General features: G+C 37.4%; 1 protein-coding gene across 1 annotated transcript in view; it reads left to right on the plus strand.

Moving 5' to 3' along the window:
* The window catches only part of LOC139736409 (phosphatidylinositol-glycan-specific phospholipase D-like), a 29,869-nt gene extending 19,553 nt beyond the window's left edge, over window positions 1–10,316 (plus strand). Inside the window, exons 17-25 of the mRNA XM_071647161.1 lie at window positions 81–139; window positions 958–1,055; window positions 2,049–2,242; window positions 3,963–4,220; window positions 4,975–5,034; window positions 5,892–6,001; window positions 7,072–7,098; window positions 8,653–8,700; window positions 9,823–10,316. Coding sequence (XP_071503262.1) covers window positions 81–139; window positions 958–1,055; window positions 2,049–2,242; window positions 3,963–4,220; window positions 4,975–5,034; window positions 5,892–6,001; window positions 7,072–7,098; window positions 8,653–8,700; window positions 9,823–9,903 — 935 coding nt within the window. The 3' untranslated portion in view covers window positions 9,904–10,316. The remainder of the gene's footprint in view (window positions 1–80; window positions 140–957; window positions 1,056–2,048; window positions 2,243–3,962; window positions 4,221–4,974; window positions 5,035–5,891; window positions 6,002–7,071; window positions 7,099–8,652; window positions 8,701–9,822) is intronic.
* Window positions 10,317–16,791: the final 6,475 nt, after the last annotated feature.

Raw genomic sequence — 16,791 nt, forward strand, 5'->3', positions numbered from 1 at the left:
GTGACTACATGCAATGTATTACAACAAATCATCTTTCTGCATCATGACAGTTAAAGATGTCATCCATTTCAATTTGACAGAGGCTCCGTCATTTCAGCTGACCAGTGAGGACATGAACATCACCTTAAAGGGAGATCAGGTTAGTTTGCTGTCACTGGTTATCACAAATAGATTTAAGTTCCATCAACTTCTAAGAGAAATCTCTCAAAATCTATTGCTATTGTTTTTTCATGTATGTGCAGACTGCACACTGATTTTTGTCAGGCTACATGGGAGTATCAACCATGAGGGGGTGTATTGTGATGCAGTTGTTTCCAGTAGCCACATATTATAGAATGATATTGTTACTGACCTTTCTCTCTGCTCATGGCAATGGATATTGTATTATGGTTAGTTCCTTTTGTAGAGCTTGTTTTGAGAAAAAACACCATCACCTGAAATCCATTTAATATGTACCTGCAGTAGTTATAGAAAGATGTGCCATTGGAATACCAAGAATTACCAAGTATTTGTCAATGTTTTGACATCAATATTTGAGGCAATCATTCATTTCATTTCATTTAGTTCATTTCCAACAAAAATGTTATTGCAATAAAACATTTGAATACACATAATGACACAAAATCAGTACAACAATATATTTAAAAAATTCTGTGAACTGAATTACAATTAATGTTGTGACTTTTAGGACAAATACCCAAAAAAGGTCATTAGTCATGAAGAAATCAATCATGTAGCTAAGCACAGATGTGAAGGTAAAGGGAGACTCGCATTTGTAATCAATGATTTATGATACATCACACTCATGAAATGAATGTGGTGTTTGGTGTCAGATACAGTGTACAGGCAAGGTGGAACCAGCTTCTCCATTCATTCCTATTGTTTACATCATCTTCCAAATGCCTTGTATGATATCAAGTATACACCTTCTCTTTATTTTGTTTTTGGTTTTCCTAGGAATATGGTTGGTTTGGTCACCAGGTGTCCTGTCGGTCAGACGGAGGGGTCTATCCTCTCCTCCTCATCTCTCAACCAACCTATCGCATCTGCTCCAGGTGAGTTTAAAGTTTAAAACAATTCTCAGTCCCTTGCACAACCAGTTTTATACTGCAGCCTTGCTGTCAACTGTGCGACATGTAGACAGCTATCTATTAGCCAAGGTTTTGTTCGATTTAAATGTGACCAATTGCTTATGCTTCTTGAGAAAATGTAGCACAAATTTGAAACCATTTCCCTTTCAGGGAGGAATATTATGACTATTTCAAGTTATGCCAAGAAAGTAATTTTATCATGGATTTATTTTATGTGTGTATGGGTGTATGGGTGTTTGATAAAGCGTGATGAAAAGAGCTTGCTGATGTTTATGTAATATTCTATCCACTGCTTTCTACCAGATAACTTTTGTTGATGAGAATTACTTTGTTACGTGATCTAGATGTTTGTTGCATTTTTTTGGTGTTTGTTACATATTAGTGACAATTGTGCCCAATCAGTAACCAATGCAATCTTCTTCCGTATTCGCAAACAGGTGGGGCTTATTTCTCTAAAGTTTTTCTCTAAGACCAATAGCTCACCTGCTTATGGAATACAGTGAAGAAGGCAATACACAAAATATCAGAAGATGATGATGCAAAATATTGGAAGGAAAAGTTAGAGCCACTCCTTTGCCAAAGAAAATTTTCAGAGTTATTACTGCTCGAGAAAGAAAACCTCACATGGATATCCATAATGTTTAAACCACCTTGAAATGTTTGAAAGTCTGCATGATTGTATGAATATATTTTTGGTTTATGGAATTGATATAATCGTTATAATGATTGTTAGTGTTAAATATTCTATTGTTGATATCGACGCATTAATTTCACAGATGTCATCTGTATTATATGTTATCAAAATTGTGATTTGTAACTTTTGATTTATACCTGCAATTATCTAAATGGATAATAGACCTAGTTATGTATGTTCAACATTTTCTTAAATAAAGAAATGATTCAACACAATGCATATACTCATAACTGGATATATAACACCCATCCCTGGCTATACAGGACAGACTGTTCCTACTCCACCAGTGATGTTCAGAGTGTAGGGTCTCTGTTGGTGTATGCCTGGCACTCCTTCCCCCAACCTCTGGCTGTCTTCCGGGGTAGAGCTAGCTTTGAAAAGCTTGGAGCTAGCATGGCACTGGGGGCGCCATTCGGCAACTCAACCTTGGTCCTTGCAGTGGCTTCCTCAACCCAAAGTGAGTCAGAAAAGAGGAGAGTGTGGAAGTTGGCATCTCTGTTTGTTACAGAAAGGAGTGTCATGGATTGTGTTATTTATGTATGGGAATTATCCCTAGGTAGCTTAACCTCATGTAGTGTACAGTTTACAGTGTACAGGTTTGTCATATGTTCTTCCAATTGCACTAGTTTAGTTTTAATGTTTTGCTCTCATTTCACACATTAGTCAGCATGATGTCTAGTGGATAAGCATTCATTCATTTACAGCATGTTGGAGAAGATATGTGGATATGTCTTTTTGATTTGGGAAGAAAGATCTTGAATGCCTGTGAAGTGCTTTGTCAGAAGATTCACTGCTTAATGATATTAAAAGATTTTCATACTTTCACATCACAGCTCATTATAGTGCAAAGGCTTCTGAGGGGAGAGACATAATAAAACAGCTCCCCACATACCATTCCACTTAGAATATTTTTAATCCCCAGAAGTTAATATTCCCCAGTTGTATGGTGTCTCGTGAGTGGTGAATAATCTGCTTACAGGTAGTTCACTTAGAAGTTGCTACTTCACAGTACAGTCAGACCGCAGCACCCGATAATTCGCTCGTATTTATTCAACTCGTATGCTAGCCCGCTCGAGGCTTGCGTACGTAATGAGCTGCGTAAGGGGATTTTGTCCTTGGGCTTTCAGCAACAAAAAAAAACCCTATATTTACAAATTTGGTATCAAATTCAAGGAAAATATGTAAGCTATCGTCACATGTTACTCAAATTATTGTAAATGAAAAATATCATAGCGTAATTTGAGCTTGAAAAATGATGAAAAAAGTTATTCGTGCAGTACATGTTCAAGACGTCAAAAGAATACCAAAGTCACCTTGCGTCTCAATGAAAATGCATTATTTGGTAGTCTATCTCTTAATCTTTGTATCCATGTAAACATCTTGACAATTTGTTGCTTAATCCGTTGATGTCAGGGCTGGTCAGCTTGAAACCGTGCAATCTCAAGAGTAAGCTCTCTCATTGGACAGCGCTTGCATTCAGCGCTTGCATTACGCCATTACGCTGCTACGGTTTCATGCCACGTGCGTGCATAGCGCATGCTTGCATAGGCACGCGTGTAGATTTCTGTGTTACAGTGGTACAGTGCGCACTGAATGCAAGCACTGTCCAATGAGAGAGCTCTTTCGCCCCACTGTACACTTTGTATGGAGCATACTTCCAGCTTAGGAGTGAATTTTACAGACATGTCAAAACGGAAAAACTAGTATAAATCATGCTTGCGTCTCCTTGACTCCAATATATGATGAGCATCTAAGTTTCTTCTCTACGAAAAGCCAAAATCAGAAACAACAGTTTCTTAATCCGGTCAGGAACCAAAAACGAACTTTAGACGACAAAATCTTCCGTGAAAAGCAGGTAAAATTTACGCAAATTCAACTGATTATATCGTCATGATAAGAACCGATATTATACGCAAATTTATTATCAAAATAAGGATCAGAGTCTGCAGAATAATTTACTGTGACTTGTAGCCATGATGAATGTATGTACAAGTCGCTCTACTGTGAAAACCATAGCCCTGTCAAACTCTTGCAAAATCTCGCACGACGAGACACCTTTCGAACGCAAAGATCGTCAACGAGAGTGCTGAATAAATCTTGCCGGATCGGCTCATTAGCATACATGCTGAGGTCTGACTGAGTAGCTTATAACAGTTTGACTGTTCTCTTGTGTCTAGGCGTGAAAGGTTCTATGGCCGGTGTCTCCATGGAGTTTAACCAGGCAGGCCGAGTGGTTCTTTACAACGTCTCCTCCATGAGACGACCCAGCTTCTTGTCTTGGAGGGATCCAACAGGTGGACAAGGTCCTCCTAGTGACGGTTACCTTGACAACGGTGTACCAGTTCCTGAAATCATCGCAGTGTTTGAGGGGGATAGGAAATTTGGACGATTTGGTGGAAAAGTCATGTTTGGTGATGCAACTGGTGATGGCATAGGTAACTTAGAAACTTAATTTTGTCTCAATACTCTTGGTAATGTTACTTTAATTGTGGCATAAATTTGATATTTTAGAATGGAGATGTCTGATTCCTGATATGTTATTTTGTGGAGAAGAAGGGTCATTGATGACATTTTTGAAAATTGATTTATAGTTCAGCTAATATCATAGAATTCTACAGCATGTCATCTGATTTAATAGTGATGTCAGGTTTACATTTTTTTCCAAAGACTGAAACAATTTATTTGGTGGCATAATTGAGCTTCAAACCATTTCAGGTTACAGTATTAGCATGCAAAGATAAATGCCTTTCTTTCTCTCCTTCTCCTCTTTCTGTTACACAGCTGTGCCATAATCAGAAAATATTTGGCATTTATAGCAAGCATTCTTCCTATCAAGCAGAAATGTTACAAATATATTGTATTTCTTCTATCCTTAAGTTGTTGTCTTAATACATTGTTGCCATAATCTCAGGCCAGTCATGCCATATCATCAAACCTAACCTAGGAAACAGTACAATATATGCAGTCTTAATTGTGAAATTCTTGCGTGTATGCTTGTCTTTGAAAGATATCATAAGGAATCATAGGATGTTTCCTTGATACTGATGTATAACTACGGTGTTGAAGTCCACAGTAAGGTAGTTATGTTATGTAATTTTTATGCATGTTGTGGGCCAGCTCACTGATTCACTAATAATGAGTGAGTAAATCACAATTTTGATTCTTTGTTTCACATTTGATGATGTATAGATGATCTTATAATCAGTGCTCCATTCAGAACTGAGGATATCACAGAAGAACTCTTTAAAGGTTTGGAAACCTCATGTATTTGTCATTGTGCAAAAATCTTGATACTTAATTGTAAATCTTGAAAGATACATAAAAAGATATGGCTTCCATATGTGATATCAGGGATAGAAGTGTAACACTGTAAAAGTAGAATTTTTTTTAGTGCAAAGAACTTTGGCAAATGTCTCGAGGAGCCAAGATTCGCAAAAGTAACATGCATGCAAAAAGTTCTGTCTACAGAGTGCGTTGAATGCCATTGGCAAATATGTGAAAGTTTCATGCTCTGAAAAAAAAAAAAGCTGTCGGCTCCAATAGCTTCATGCTGCGAATGTTTTTAGTTTTATGGCAAATAATTTTGCTTGATTCAGGTTGTCACAAGTAATACCAAGGGTTTCCCTATGTACTTGATTGGGCAAGTGATCAGTACATCTAAAGCTTGTTGACCATATCTTTGAGTTATTACAGTAGGTTTGATGACCATGGTTTCTATGTTGTAAGTTAACCATATCTTTCTCAACAGGGAGCACTACTTAACACTGGAGGACTGATAACTTGACTGATGCAAAAGTTTTCATATGACTTCACTATCTGTTGCATGTTGCATCATTATTTTTACAAATATATTTTGTAATTGCAAAGGAAATCACATGTCAGTTGTCCTCGCTTACGGTGATTTGATCTTTTCAAGTATAGAACACATCATCAAGTAAAGGCTTGTAAATATACCAACTGAATTTTTAATCACTGTGTGTCTTGTGCTTAAATATGATACTGTGTATTAAACACCCTTTTCTTTGGTTGCAAGTATTTCAACCTGCACTGAGGTTAACTACATACTTTCTGCTACAATATTCTGATTTGGATTGTCCGTTATGCAGTTGAAGAGGGCGCTGTTTATATCTACCAAGGTGGGCCGTCCTTCAAGGTTGGGAACGTTAGCAGAGAGTGTGGAGGTCTGACTGTTGTAAAACCGTGCCCTTCACATCAGGTGAGATCTGTGCTTGTTACTACAGGTTTGATCTTTAGAACAGGGTATAGAGAACCTTCCTTAGAAAGCTAGGTGAGATAGGGTAAAAAAAAAAGAGAACAAGATAATGATAATAAAAGAAAAAATTATATAAAAAATATTAGGCAATTAAGACTCATTTTTTCTTTCCTTTTTTGTCTTGGTCTATGCCTCGTGATGATCAAGACAATGTGGAAACTATTGAAATATCAACAAATCCCACTTCGTAGTTTGTCAAGACTTCTGTCCATTTGTTATGGGGTCAAGGTGTTCATACCTTTTAGTTAGTTCTAAATCGTGGTCTATGACATACAATAATGAATTGAGAAAAAGATCAATCAATCATAGACCAGTTTATGAATGTATTAAAATCAAGCATATCTTTGCTAGAAAGGATTTCCCTGACACCAGAGAAAATTTGCCCGACAGGGCAAATACTGATCTATGAAATATCTGGAATCCCAAATTTGGAATGTATTTAGGTAAAGGGGGAGGGGGGGGGGGGTGGGGGGGAGAGGGGACCATAACTCTCAATACCTTAATTAACAGGAATAATGGTATCCCTAATGAATATTCATATTTTGTGCTGAACCAGTAGGATATTTTCTTACTACATTGTGGTACAGATCAGTGCATTGGACTTCACGGAGGTGCAATATGATTCATTTGAAAAGCTCTATCTCTAGCGTGGGTCAAAATTACAATTTGCTTGTTTTTAGAAAAAAAAGGAAGCCCAAACTGTCAAAAATAGACAAATTTGAGGGAATACATGTACTCTTCTGAATATCACGATAAGATTTGGAGCTTGTTGATTAGAAGAAGGCAAAAAAAAAAAAATAAAAGCCTAACAAACAGACAATCAAAGCAATGATGGAAACATCATCTATTGATGCTTCCATCTATAATTTCTATTGCATAATTTTGTGTTGTTTTCGAATGCATGGAGCCATTCCCTAACTGCTGGGGATGGTGAAAGTGAAAGTGATATGTATGTCATGAATTGATGTTTAGTTGTTACTGCTATAAGCTGTCTTTTGTTTTTCCCTCCCCAGGCGTATGCAGTTTTATCATCTCAAGAGGTGAGTTTTTTTGTGTTCTCTTTGTTAAAAGTTACAACTTTATTAGAAACTGAAATCTAATCAAACTGGGCAATGTGCACTTAAAGTAATGGTGAGATATTCAAGTTTAATTGAAAACTCAGCATTTGTGGTTGCTGTCATTTTTAGTTTGAATCGACATCTTGCGTGTAATTCAAGTGAATCTCAGAACTGATATGAAGTACTGTATACGCCATTATTTTCGCATACAGATATTTTCGCGAATCGCGGTATCAGCGGCATTTTCGCGTGTTGTTAAATTCGCGATTGATACTAGTAACGTTAGAAGTAGGGTCTACTGCCAAGCCCGAGAAACACGTTCAAACACTTGCCAACGTACTCGTAACGTTTTTCCATTTGCATTGTGACTTCCCAAACATGACAATAGAAAAGACACAGTAGAAGATTTATAAAATGAAACAATTACGGGAACTTCCAGTGAGACACTCACACACGGCATTCACAAGTACCTACCAAATGTTGCAACAAATATAGATGTAGATGACAAATTTTCAGAGCTGCGCTAGCGCTAGCGAAAGTTTTACATGCATCCCTTGGCCTCACCCAACCACGTCGAGCCGGTGTTCGTTCGCGTAGGCAAACGTAGCACGTAACTGCAACCAGCAGCCCTGTACGCATAGCGTATAATGGGGCCACGGACTGTAGCATTCAGGATCATGACAGGGGAATATCGTGGACAAATATCAACTTGAAATCGAAAAATTTTTCAATTTGAAGACTTACTTGTAAAGATGAAGTATTGAAAACAGGGTTCGTGCAACGTTTGGTCCTGCCAATAGTCCCTTTCTGTTTGAATTGAGGACTTAATGTGACTCAGTCCAGAGGAACTTGGGAGAGCTACACTGAATTAACGGCCAGCGCATACTCACACATAAATCTGTAAATTTGTGCGCATGTGATGTGTGCACATGCGCTGGCCGTCAATTCAGCGTGGCTCTCGAGCTCTCCCAGGTTCCTCTCGACTGAGTCTCATTAAGTCATCAATTCGAACAGAAAGGGACTATCCGCAGAACCAAACGTTGCACGAACCCTGTTGTCAATACTTTAACTTTACTGGTAAGTCTTCAAATTGAAGAAATTTTTTGATATCAAGTTGATATTTGTCCGCGATTCTACCCTGTCGTGATCCTAAATGCTACAGTCTGCAGCCCCATAGCGTACGTACTAGTATGAGTGTGTGTACGTACTGGCCGGTGTAACAGCCGCGTTGGTCTGGCCAGCGTTGGATGCATTTTGTCATTGATTTATACATAAGGTATGACGGGGTAATATTTTCGCGTGTTTTTAATTTCGCGATCAGCCTGAAGCTCGCGAAATTCGCAAAAATAAAACCCTCGCAAAAATAACCGCGTATACAGTATATCAAATGTTGTCATGGGAACAGTTGATACAATTTCTTTTGGAATGATAAAACAAGGATTCAAATTACAATGTTCTTGTTAATGTTAACCATAGATCATGAATTTGAGTGTATCCAGAGTAGCTATTTATTTGACTTCACTGTATTCCCTATAGGGAGGATCTCGATTTGGTTCAAGTACTGCTGTATGGACTTACCAAAAGGTAAGCCTGGTTGTTGTAAACATAAATCAACCCTTCCCAGATGACCTCTCAATTGAAGAACATCTGGATCAGTGCTTAGAGGAACAGTGTATGACACAGATTTGAATGTTAATTTCTGCTTGTATTCTCATGTCACATATGAAGTCAATTGTAATGTTTCCTTGAATCCCTCTAGGCTTTGTATAAACCAACAAAACAGTTTCCATTAGTATCAACTTGGCTCTCCAGCTATATCATAACCTTATTGTTTACAAACTGTTCTATGTTCTGTGGTGTATATTATTAATTTTTTGTAGACTCTGTTGCTGGACCTTTTTCACCATTGTGTTGCATTAGGTCTGGGTGTCATTTCATAAAAGAGGTTATGACAGCAATTCTTGCTAGGATAACAGCTTCTTATAGCAACAGCCAATCAAAAATTGAGATTCTTGTCACTACCCTAGCAGCAAGAGTCGCTGTCAGAATAACTTCCTATGAAATAGAGTCCTGACATGTTCATATCATTTTCCAGTTGTTACCATTCACCAAGAATGAATGAAGCCAGTTATACAATCTATTTTTTTTCAGAGTCTAACCCTTCACCATTGTCATTGTGTGTTCTTTGTAAGACCTTGATTGGGATCCTACTCTCGCTCTGTCATAAACTTGACTCTCCATGTACATCCCTTGTAGGAGATGGAATATTCCAGGTTGTGGTAGTCACAACCTGCTTCCATCCAACAGTTTGAATCTGTGGCTACTTCTCAAACTCAAATCTTCTCATTCTTTCACCCATTGTAAAGTTACATTTACCGGTGAGGATATTTAAAATGACGATGTAAAAACCGTGACAATCACCTTGTTATGTCAAGTTTCTCACTGTATCAGGTACAGAAATGATAATAAATAAACAATAAATAAGATATGAGGAGTACAGACCTGTAAAGTAACCTTGTTCTGAGAGGATTTTAGTTATATCCGACCTCTTTGTAAAGAGGTTCCACTGTACTTCTCACTTTAGATTGCAAACTTATATGACTACTCGGGTAAAATGCAAACTTATATGACTACTCAGAATGCAAACCTATATGACAGCTCAGTTAGAATACAAACTTATTTGATTTATTAATTTGCTTTCTGCAGAAGAGATACCTTGTTGTGAGTGCTCCAAACAGTAATCATTCAGACAGACTGGCAGGCAAAGTCTACATCTATGCCATCTAGAAATGGTAAAATATTCCACTGGAGGTGACGGAAGGGGTAACCAACATCTGCTCCTGGAGAACTGATGGTCAGCTGGTTTCCAAGAAACTCCTGGAGGTGGCCAGTGAATGGTCACATGAGATGATGTCAGGGTCCACAAGATTTAATACTGTACTAGTCAGAATCAGTGAAGAAATCTCTTGTCAGACAATCCTGGATTGATGGCAGCTGTCTTTTGATACTTTTTTTATTACATTTTGTGTACATTAAGAGATTAATAATTTGCTACAGCAATGAAATACTACGATTATAACATGGCAGACACTTTTAGACTCGATATAATTGCCCTCCTAGAACTTTAGTATCAATTCACTAAAGCTGTGAAATATAAATGCATATGCAGAAATCATGTTAGCACACAAGTCACTATTCATATGGTCCCACATATGCCTATAAATATGTGCATCATGTTGTTTTTGTACCCCCCCCCCCCCCCCCCCACAGGCTGGTAATGGTAATGCTTTACAAAACTTCACAATTGTTAGAAACTGTCTGGTGAACAAACTATTAGTAGCGATCTTATCACAGCTATCAGGAGGGTTGGTTTCTTATTCTACATGATCAGAATCCATGCCAAAATAATGATCAATAAATGTTTTAGTCACCCATCATTATGTAGTTCACTTTTCCTCACGACGCAGTGTGAAATTCAACTTGTAGGTCATGCTGCATTTACTGAGTTGTTGCTGCAAGTATGAAATAAGATTATGGTTTCATCTAGAATTCTCCATTTTGATGGCACATGAAAATATATCTTCTTCTTCTGCTATAGAGATTTATCAGCAAAGTTTATTTCCTTGCCAGTTATGTGTAGGAGTACAAAATTTCAGTACCTGGTGTATGGTGTCATAAGGGGTTGGGGTATCAGCTGGTATGTCATTTTTGATAAATTCGCTGGGCTTTCAATCTTCCACTCGGTCTTCTAAAATTCTGTAACCTATTGACGTGAATACCTAATGGTCTTTAGAAAGACCCATTAGTTCCAAAAAATTGAATAGTCAGATTTATGCACCACTCTGGGAAGACTTGTCAAATGTTGGACAGTTTTGTTTTGTGACCTGGGGGGCATTTCATGAAGGAACTTGTCGGATAAAATATCTGACAAGTCGATTATATCCGACTAGTTTTGAGAAATTCTTTAGTCTGATTAGCTGATTTCTCTGAACTTGTCAGATATAATTGACTTGTCAGATATTTTATCCGACAAGTTCCTCCATGAAATGCCCCCCCCCCCCCCCCCGATCACTTTATTGACACCGAGTAGGCAAAAAAACAAAAACAAAAACAAAAGCAAACCTGCTGTCTCACCATCTTTTTTTCAAGTTTTACCCTTTGACTGACCAGGGTTAAATGCCATCTTCCAGTTAATATACCTCGTGGCAGTCATATTTTTTCACAGATTTAATCTTAAAAGATGCCTTCGAATTGATAGTTACTGCTTTGCAATTGCTATGAATATGAGATATTCCTAAGTTTTGGAATACAATATAAAGGTTTACATATTTTGATCTTTTCTGTTTCTATGCAATGACATGGGACACTGTGTCCAGCTAATTAGTCTGGCATGCTGAAATATTTCAGGTTTTATAACCATGAAGACAGATACCTCTCAAAGGCTTACTGTCTGTTATCTATAAATCATGAGGTGTAATGTAAGTGATTTTTCATGTGTACACCTGGGGGGTGTTTCATGAAACTTTTTGTCGCTGATTTACACCGACAACTGTTAAAAGCTACTGAAATCATTGCATCTGATTGGCTGATAGCAAATTTGTCGGTGAAAACCTCCGACGAACTCGTTGATGAAATGCCCCCCAGGGCTGCATTTCATAAAAGATGTTAGGATAGCAACCCTTTGCTTGTATGGCAACTTCTCATAGCAACAGTGAATCAGGAAGCTGGATTCTTGTTATTACCAGACAATTGCCATTCCAGCAATAGTTGCTATCATATCAACTTTTTCATGAAATGGGGCCCTGGTGGACTCGACTGTCATATTCTGCCTAGCAGAAAAATTGTACATGCATAATGGTTTTCTGAGAATGATTTTACTGAAAGATAGTATTCAGAGGGATGAAGGTTCAGGAGGGTGTTTCATCAACGCTTGTCAGCGCCGACAAGTGTCGGCCCTGACCAATTTCAGCAAAATCCTTGATTTTGATTGGCTGAGATGCTCTGGTCACTGACTGTTACTATGGTGATTCAAGTTGTCAGCGCCGACAAACGTTGATGAAACACCCCCCTGGTGTGAGTTTCTTCAATTTGTCTCCTTCTACAAATTAAATTTGTTAAGATTGCAACTGCTGATCTGTAAATATGGTTCCCGTTTTCCGACAGGGTTGTTAAATTACAGATCAGCAGTTGCGATCTTAACAAATTTAATTTGTAGAGGGAGACTCTCACACCTGAATAATTTTGATGTTTTGAAGATTTTATGATGTAAATGTGAAGTGCAATTGATGATGCATTGCTTGTTGAAATTTTCAGTGAATCAGTGATATTCATATTGTTTATATTGCTTTCAAATATGTGTATTTTTGTATAAATGCAAGTTGCTGCTATGCAGAGGAATGGGATAAGAAATATGTCCCCATATTACTTTTATCACACATGCACCGTATACATTCTATATTTCGTGAGTTATTTCACAAATTGATACTTGCAACAGAATCTAACTAGTAGTTGAATTTGTGATCAAGAATTACATTGATGGAATGAGTAAGAAGTATTATCACCTGTTAATAAGAAAAGTTAGCGAGTTTACACCTTTTGGACATTGAACAAGGCATTTATGTTACAATACTTTTGTGTAGTGATAATACATGTACATGTGTAGTCTGTTTTTATAATGTATTCAAATCTATGGATGTTTCATTCCTGGAAACATAGTGATGAGCTATTCCATAAACCTGCTCTTCTCAAATGAAATTCAGTTGCTGGACTCCAGTTTGTATGTATTACTTGTTGCTATGTTGGACAAGCCTAGGACAAGCTTTCAGGTTGTCAAGAACAACTTTTGTTTAAAAGGTATGCATAAAATTTGAATATGTTGCATAAACCGCCTATTACCCACATATTGGTCAATGCATATAATTTATGATACTGAGTATGCAGTACACTTATGTCATTTGCTGCTTTAAATCGAAGGTGTGTAAGTGCTTTTTGCAGAAATACTACTTGAAATCAATCATGGCATGTAATGTCATAATATATGTCTACATTTTGTATATTCCTGGTACTGTACAAGTACAAAAGAACTGAACCATTTTAGTTCATTATTTTTGTACAGTGCACTTCTGTTATAATGAATATAATTATAACTAAGCTCACATTACGATGAAGTAAAAATGCATGTCCCCAAATTAATCGCTACATATCTTTGTATAAATTATTGTTTGGCTATAATGAAGAAAACTCATGGTCCGGGGAGTAGCTTGCACTTTTAATTTTTAAAAATAAAGAGTTTATGAAGGAGAAAAATTAAAGTTTTGCACATCTAAACAATGATTAAAGGGGAAGGCTAGTAACTGATCAGTGGGAATCAGTGGAAATTCTGGGAGATGATTGTTCCAATCCTTATGGGATTCATTCAAGAGTTCATTGTATATCTATTGTTGTGTGAAAATGATTTGCTTCAGAATGGTCTCATATTCAAGTAATGAGCAGTTACATGCTTCCAGGTTAGCGTCCCTGGTCAGTGACGGAGCATTAATCTGCACATTACTTGAATATGAGACCGTTCTGAAGCAAATCATTTTCACACAACAATAGATATACAATGAACTCTTGAATGAATCCCATAAGGATTGGAACAATCATCTCCCAGCACTTCCACTGCCCACTGATCAGTTACTAACCTTCCCCTTTAAGAACTGCTTTTAATTTTGTACACTTCAATGTAAGTGTTGTTGGTTATGAGTATGAAAGTGAAAGAAATATAATGATCACACTTCATGGCTACTCTACATGTTCTTGCGAGTTACCAAACAAAATGAAACAAAAATCCTGTCAATATCTTACTGTATGTTTTCCACGTTCCATCCTGATGTGTGAAAGCTCTTTTCTTCAGCAAACTAATACAGCATAATAATCTTTCTCATACTCAATCGTGACATTAAGAAAAGTATTACATACATTGTACAAACTTTCCAACTCACATTGGTAACTAGAGAGGGGCCGTCAAAGGCGGCAGACCCACGCCTAAGTACAAAGTCGGGGTAAACATAATGTGCATTCGGTCATCTACCAGAATTCGGCCACTTAATTGCCAGTGTGCTTTATCACCAGCCAGTGAGTTCTACCAAAGATCGTACACTGAAGTGTACGATCTTTGGTTCTACAGTCACATCACACGCAAATCACATAATTACACATACGGCATTAACACTCATTCACGTACAGGAAAGTCCTTAAGTCTCCTCCAAAAATCCATCGAAAATCCCAAATTCCATCGTCAAAAGTGCAGAATCGGAACTTTTCCAAGCGCGCGCGAATTAAGTCCAGTTTTAAGAGTATTGTCTACGCGACGGGTCGCGGAAAAAGCGCTAAAAATCGAGAAATACGCCGTTTTCTTGCGGGATATTTTGATTATAGCAAGCCGAGAGTGTGATGATATCAAAGGTCGTATGAGTGTACGATCTTTGATGGTATCCACAAAAGCAAAAAAGAAAAACAAAATTTACGTACCCCCTAGGCAATTACCCCTATGATTAGTGTCTACGGGAATTATTCAATGCAAGGGTTGAATGCAAATGTCTACTGCACCAGTATTCGGCCACCAACGAGCGCCGCAACGTCCCCGGTGCAATTTTGCACCAACAGTGTAGAGCGCGATGCATTTTCAGCGGCCTTGCACACGCATTGACATTGAGCACGCATATCGTGCAGTGTGACTGCGACCGAGCAAAATGCTCCTCCAACGAAAAAAACAATCAATGTTAATTTGAAAAATCATCAAAATACGGGCCAGTTTGTGATGACGGAGAACAAACTTTCATAAATCTAGAAGGACATAGTCCCTCAAATAGGCCTAAACGTAAATTTCGGAATTCTTACGAACATTTGAGCAGCGAAGTCGGATCGTTGGGGAGTTTATGTCTTCGTATGGTAGCGGAAAATCGCAAAGTGAGAAACGGGAAATTTTCGGAATGGTCACTATACCATGGGGTCAAAACTTCAAGGTCACACAGAATTTGCAAGGGTCAACCGATTATCACCAAAATCTAATCGATTCTTTCCTGTCATTATCCATATTCCCTGAACATTTCGTGCAAATCCGTTTACCCGTTCTCTTGTTATCTTGTACACAAACAAACAAACAAACAAACAAACAAACAAAAAACCAACAAACAAACAAACAAACAAACAAACAAAAAAACAAACAAACAAACAAACAAACAAACAAACAAACAAACAAACAAACAAACAAACATACGGAACCCTTTACATAACCCCCTGCCGATTTTCATCGGCGTGGGTAACAACAGAGTACACAACACATAAACAGCAATCTTGATTTCTGTGCGTGTAATGTCAAATACACACTGACATTCAGTTTAATTTTCACTGCATTTTGTGAAATTGACACAGACATATTCAAGTCGTATATTGCCACAATACGTACATAGAAGGCTCCATGAAGCCAAATAAAATTATTATCTTATCAACATGCAGCTACTACCTATGATACTTCACCACACAACTCACATGTAAAAGTACAACAAAGATTGTACAGCTCTGAAATATTCAAATAATGTGCAGTGGGTTGGCACTTAACATTTAACTTAAGTCTTAACCAACTTTTTTGACAATGAAATATCGAAAAAAAAAACAACTGCAAGCCACTTTATAGAAAGCTATCTGAAGACTTACAGGTGATGTTTGCAGCCGGAGAAATCTCACTTTATGCTGCTCCATCCTTACTCGCCATACAGCAGCTTGAAAACTAGAATTCTCTTTGCTTCCTGTCAGTATAGTGAGGTCATCTACAGAGTGATTAAAGGGGTAGTACAGTATTGGTGGAGATGAAAATTGGGCTTTAACTTTTTTGCAAGATACCAAGAAAACACTTATGAAATAGTACAGAGCATACCATTTTAAGAGGAATTCAAAGTTTATGTGATAAAAATCGGGTTTGGAATAGCTGAAACATCCAAAAACAAAGTAAAACAAAACGATCGTAATAAAGTGTGGGTCCCACATTTTATTAGGTTCGCTCTGTTTTGGATATCTCGGCCATTTCAAAACCAATTTTCATCAAATAAACATTGATTCCCTCTCGGAATTACATGCTCTTTCATATTTCATAAAAGGTTTCTCACTATCTCACCAAAAAATGATAAAAACCTGATGTTAAGGCTCAACCAAAACTATACGATCCCTTTAATGGAATAGCAAATTTTGTAAGATATTGATTCCCTACATCCCAAAATATGACTGACAAAACAACAGACAGCAAACAAGGTCATTACTGATTTGGCTTGTACCAAAAAAGTTGTTATTTTTGTAAGGGTTTAATTTTTGCAAATCACTGTTGGACCGCAAGTTTAACAACACCCAATATTATTGTGACTGGACAGGCATCAATGCACTTACAATATATGTGAATAGCCTTGGTGTCAAATTGCAAAAAGAACATCTTGCTAAAAATGTCCGAGATTGCATCATTTGTGACTCTGCACCTCAAAACAAACAAAAAGTCACCAGACATGAATTTTTAGTTAAGACCATATTCTGAAAGAGCAGACTTTAAGCTTTAAAATTATGTATAACTCAAATCAAATGGACTCTCCTAACCTATCTAAATATTGGAAAGAAAGCACAAACTCACGAAAAGTGTGAACGGAGAAA

Source organism: Diadema antillarum, unplaced genomic scaffold, assembly GCF_040938485.1.
Source record: "Diadema antillarum isolate AM-2024a unplaced genomic scaffold, OU_Dant_1.0 seq00000644_RagTag, whole genome shotgun sequence".
Classification (NCBI taxonomy): Eukaryota; Metazoa; Echinodermata; class Echinoidea; order Diadematoida; family Diadematidae; genus Diadema; species Diadema antillarum.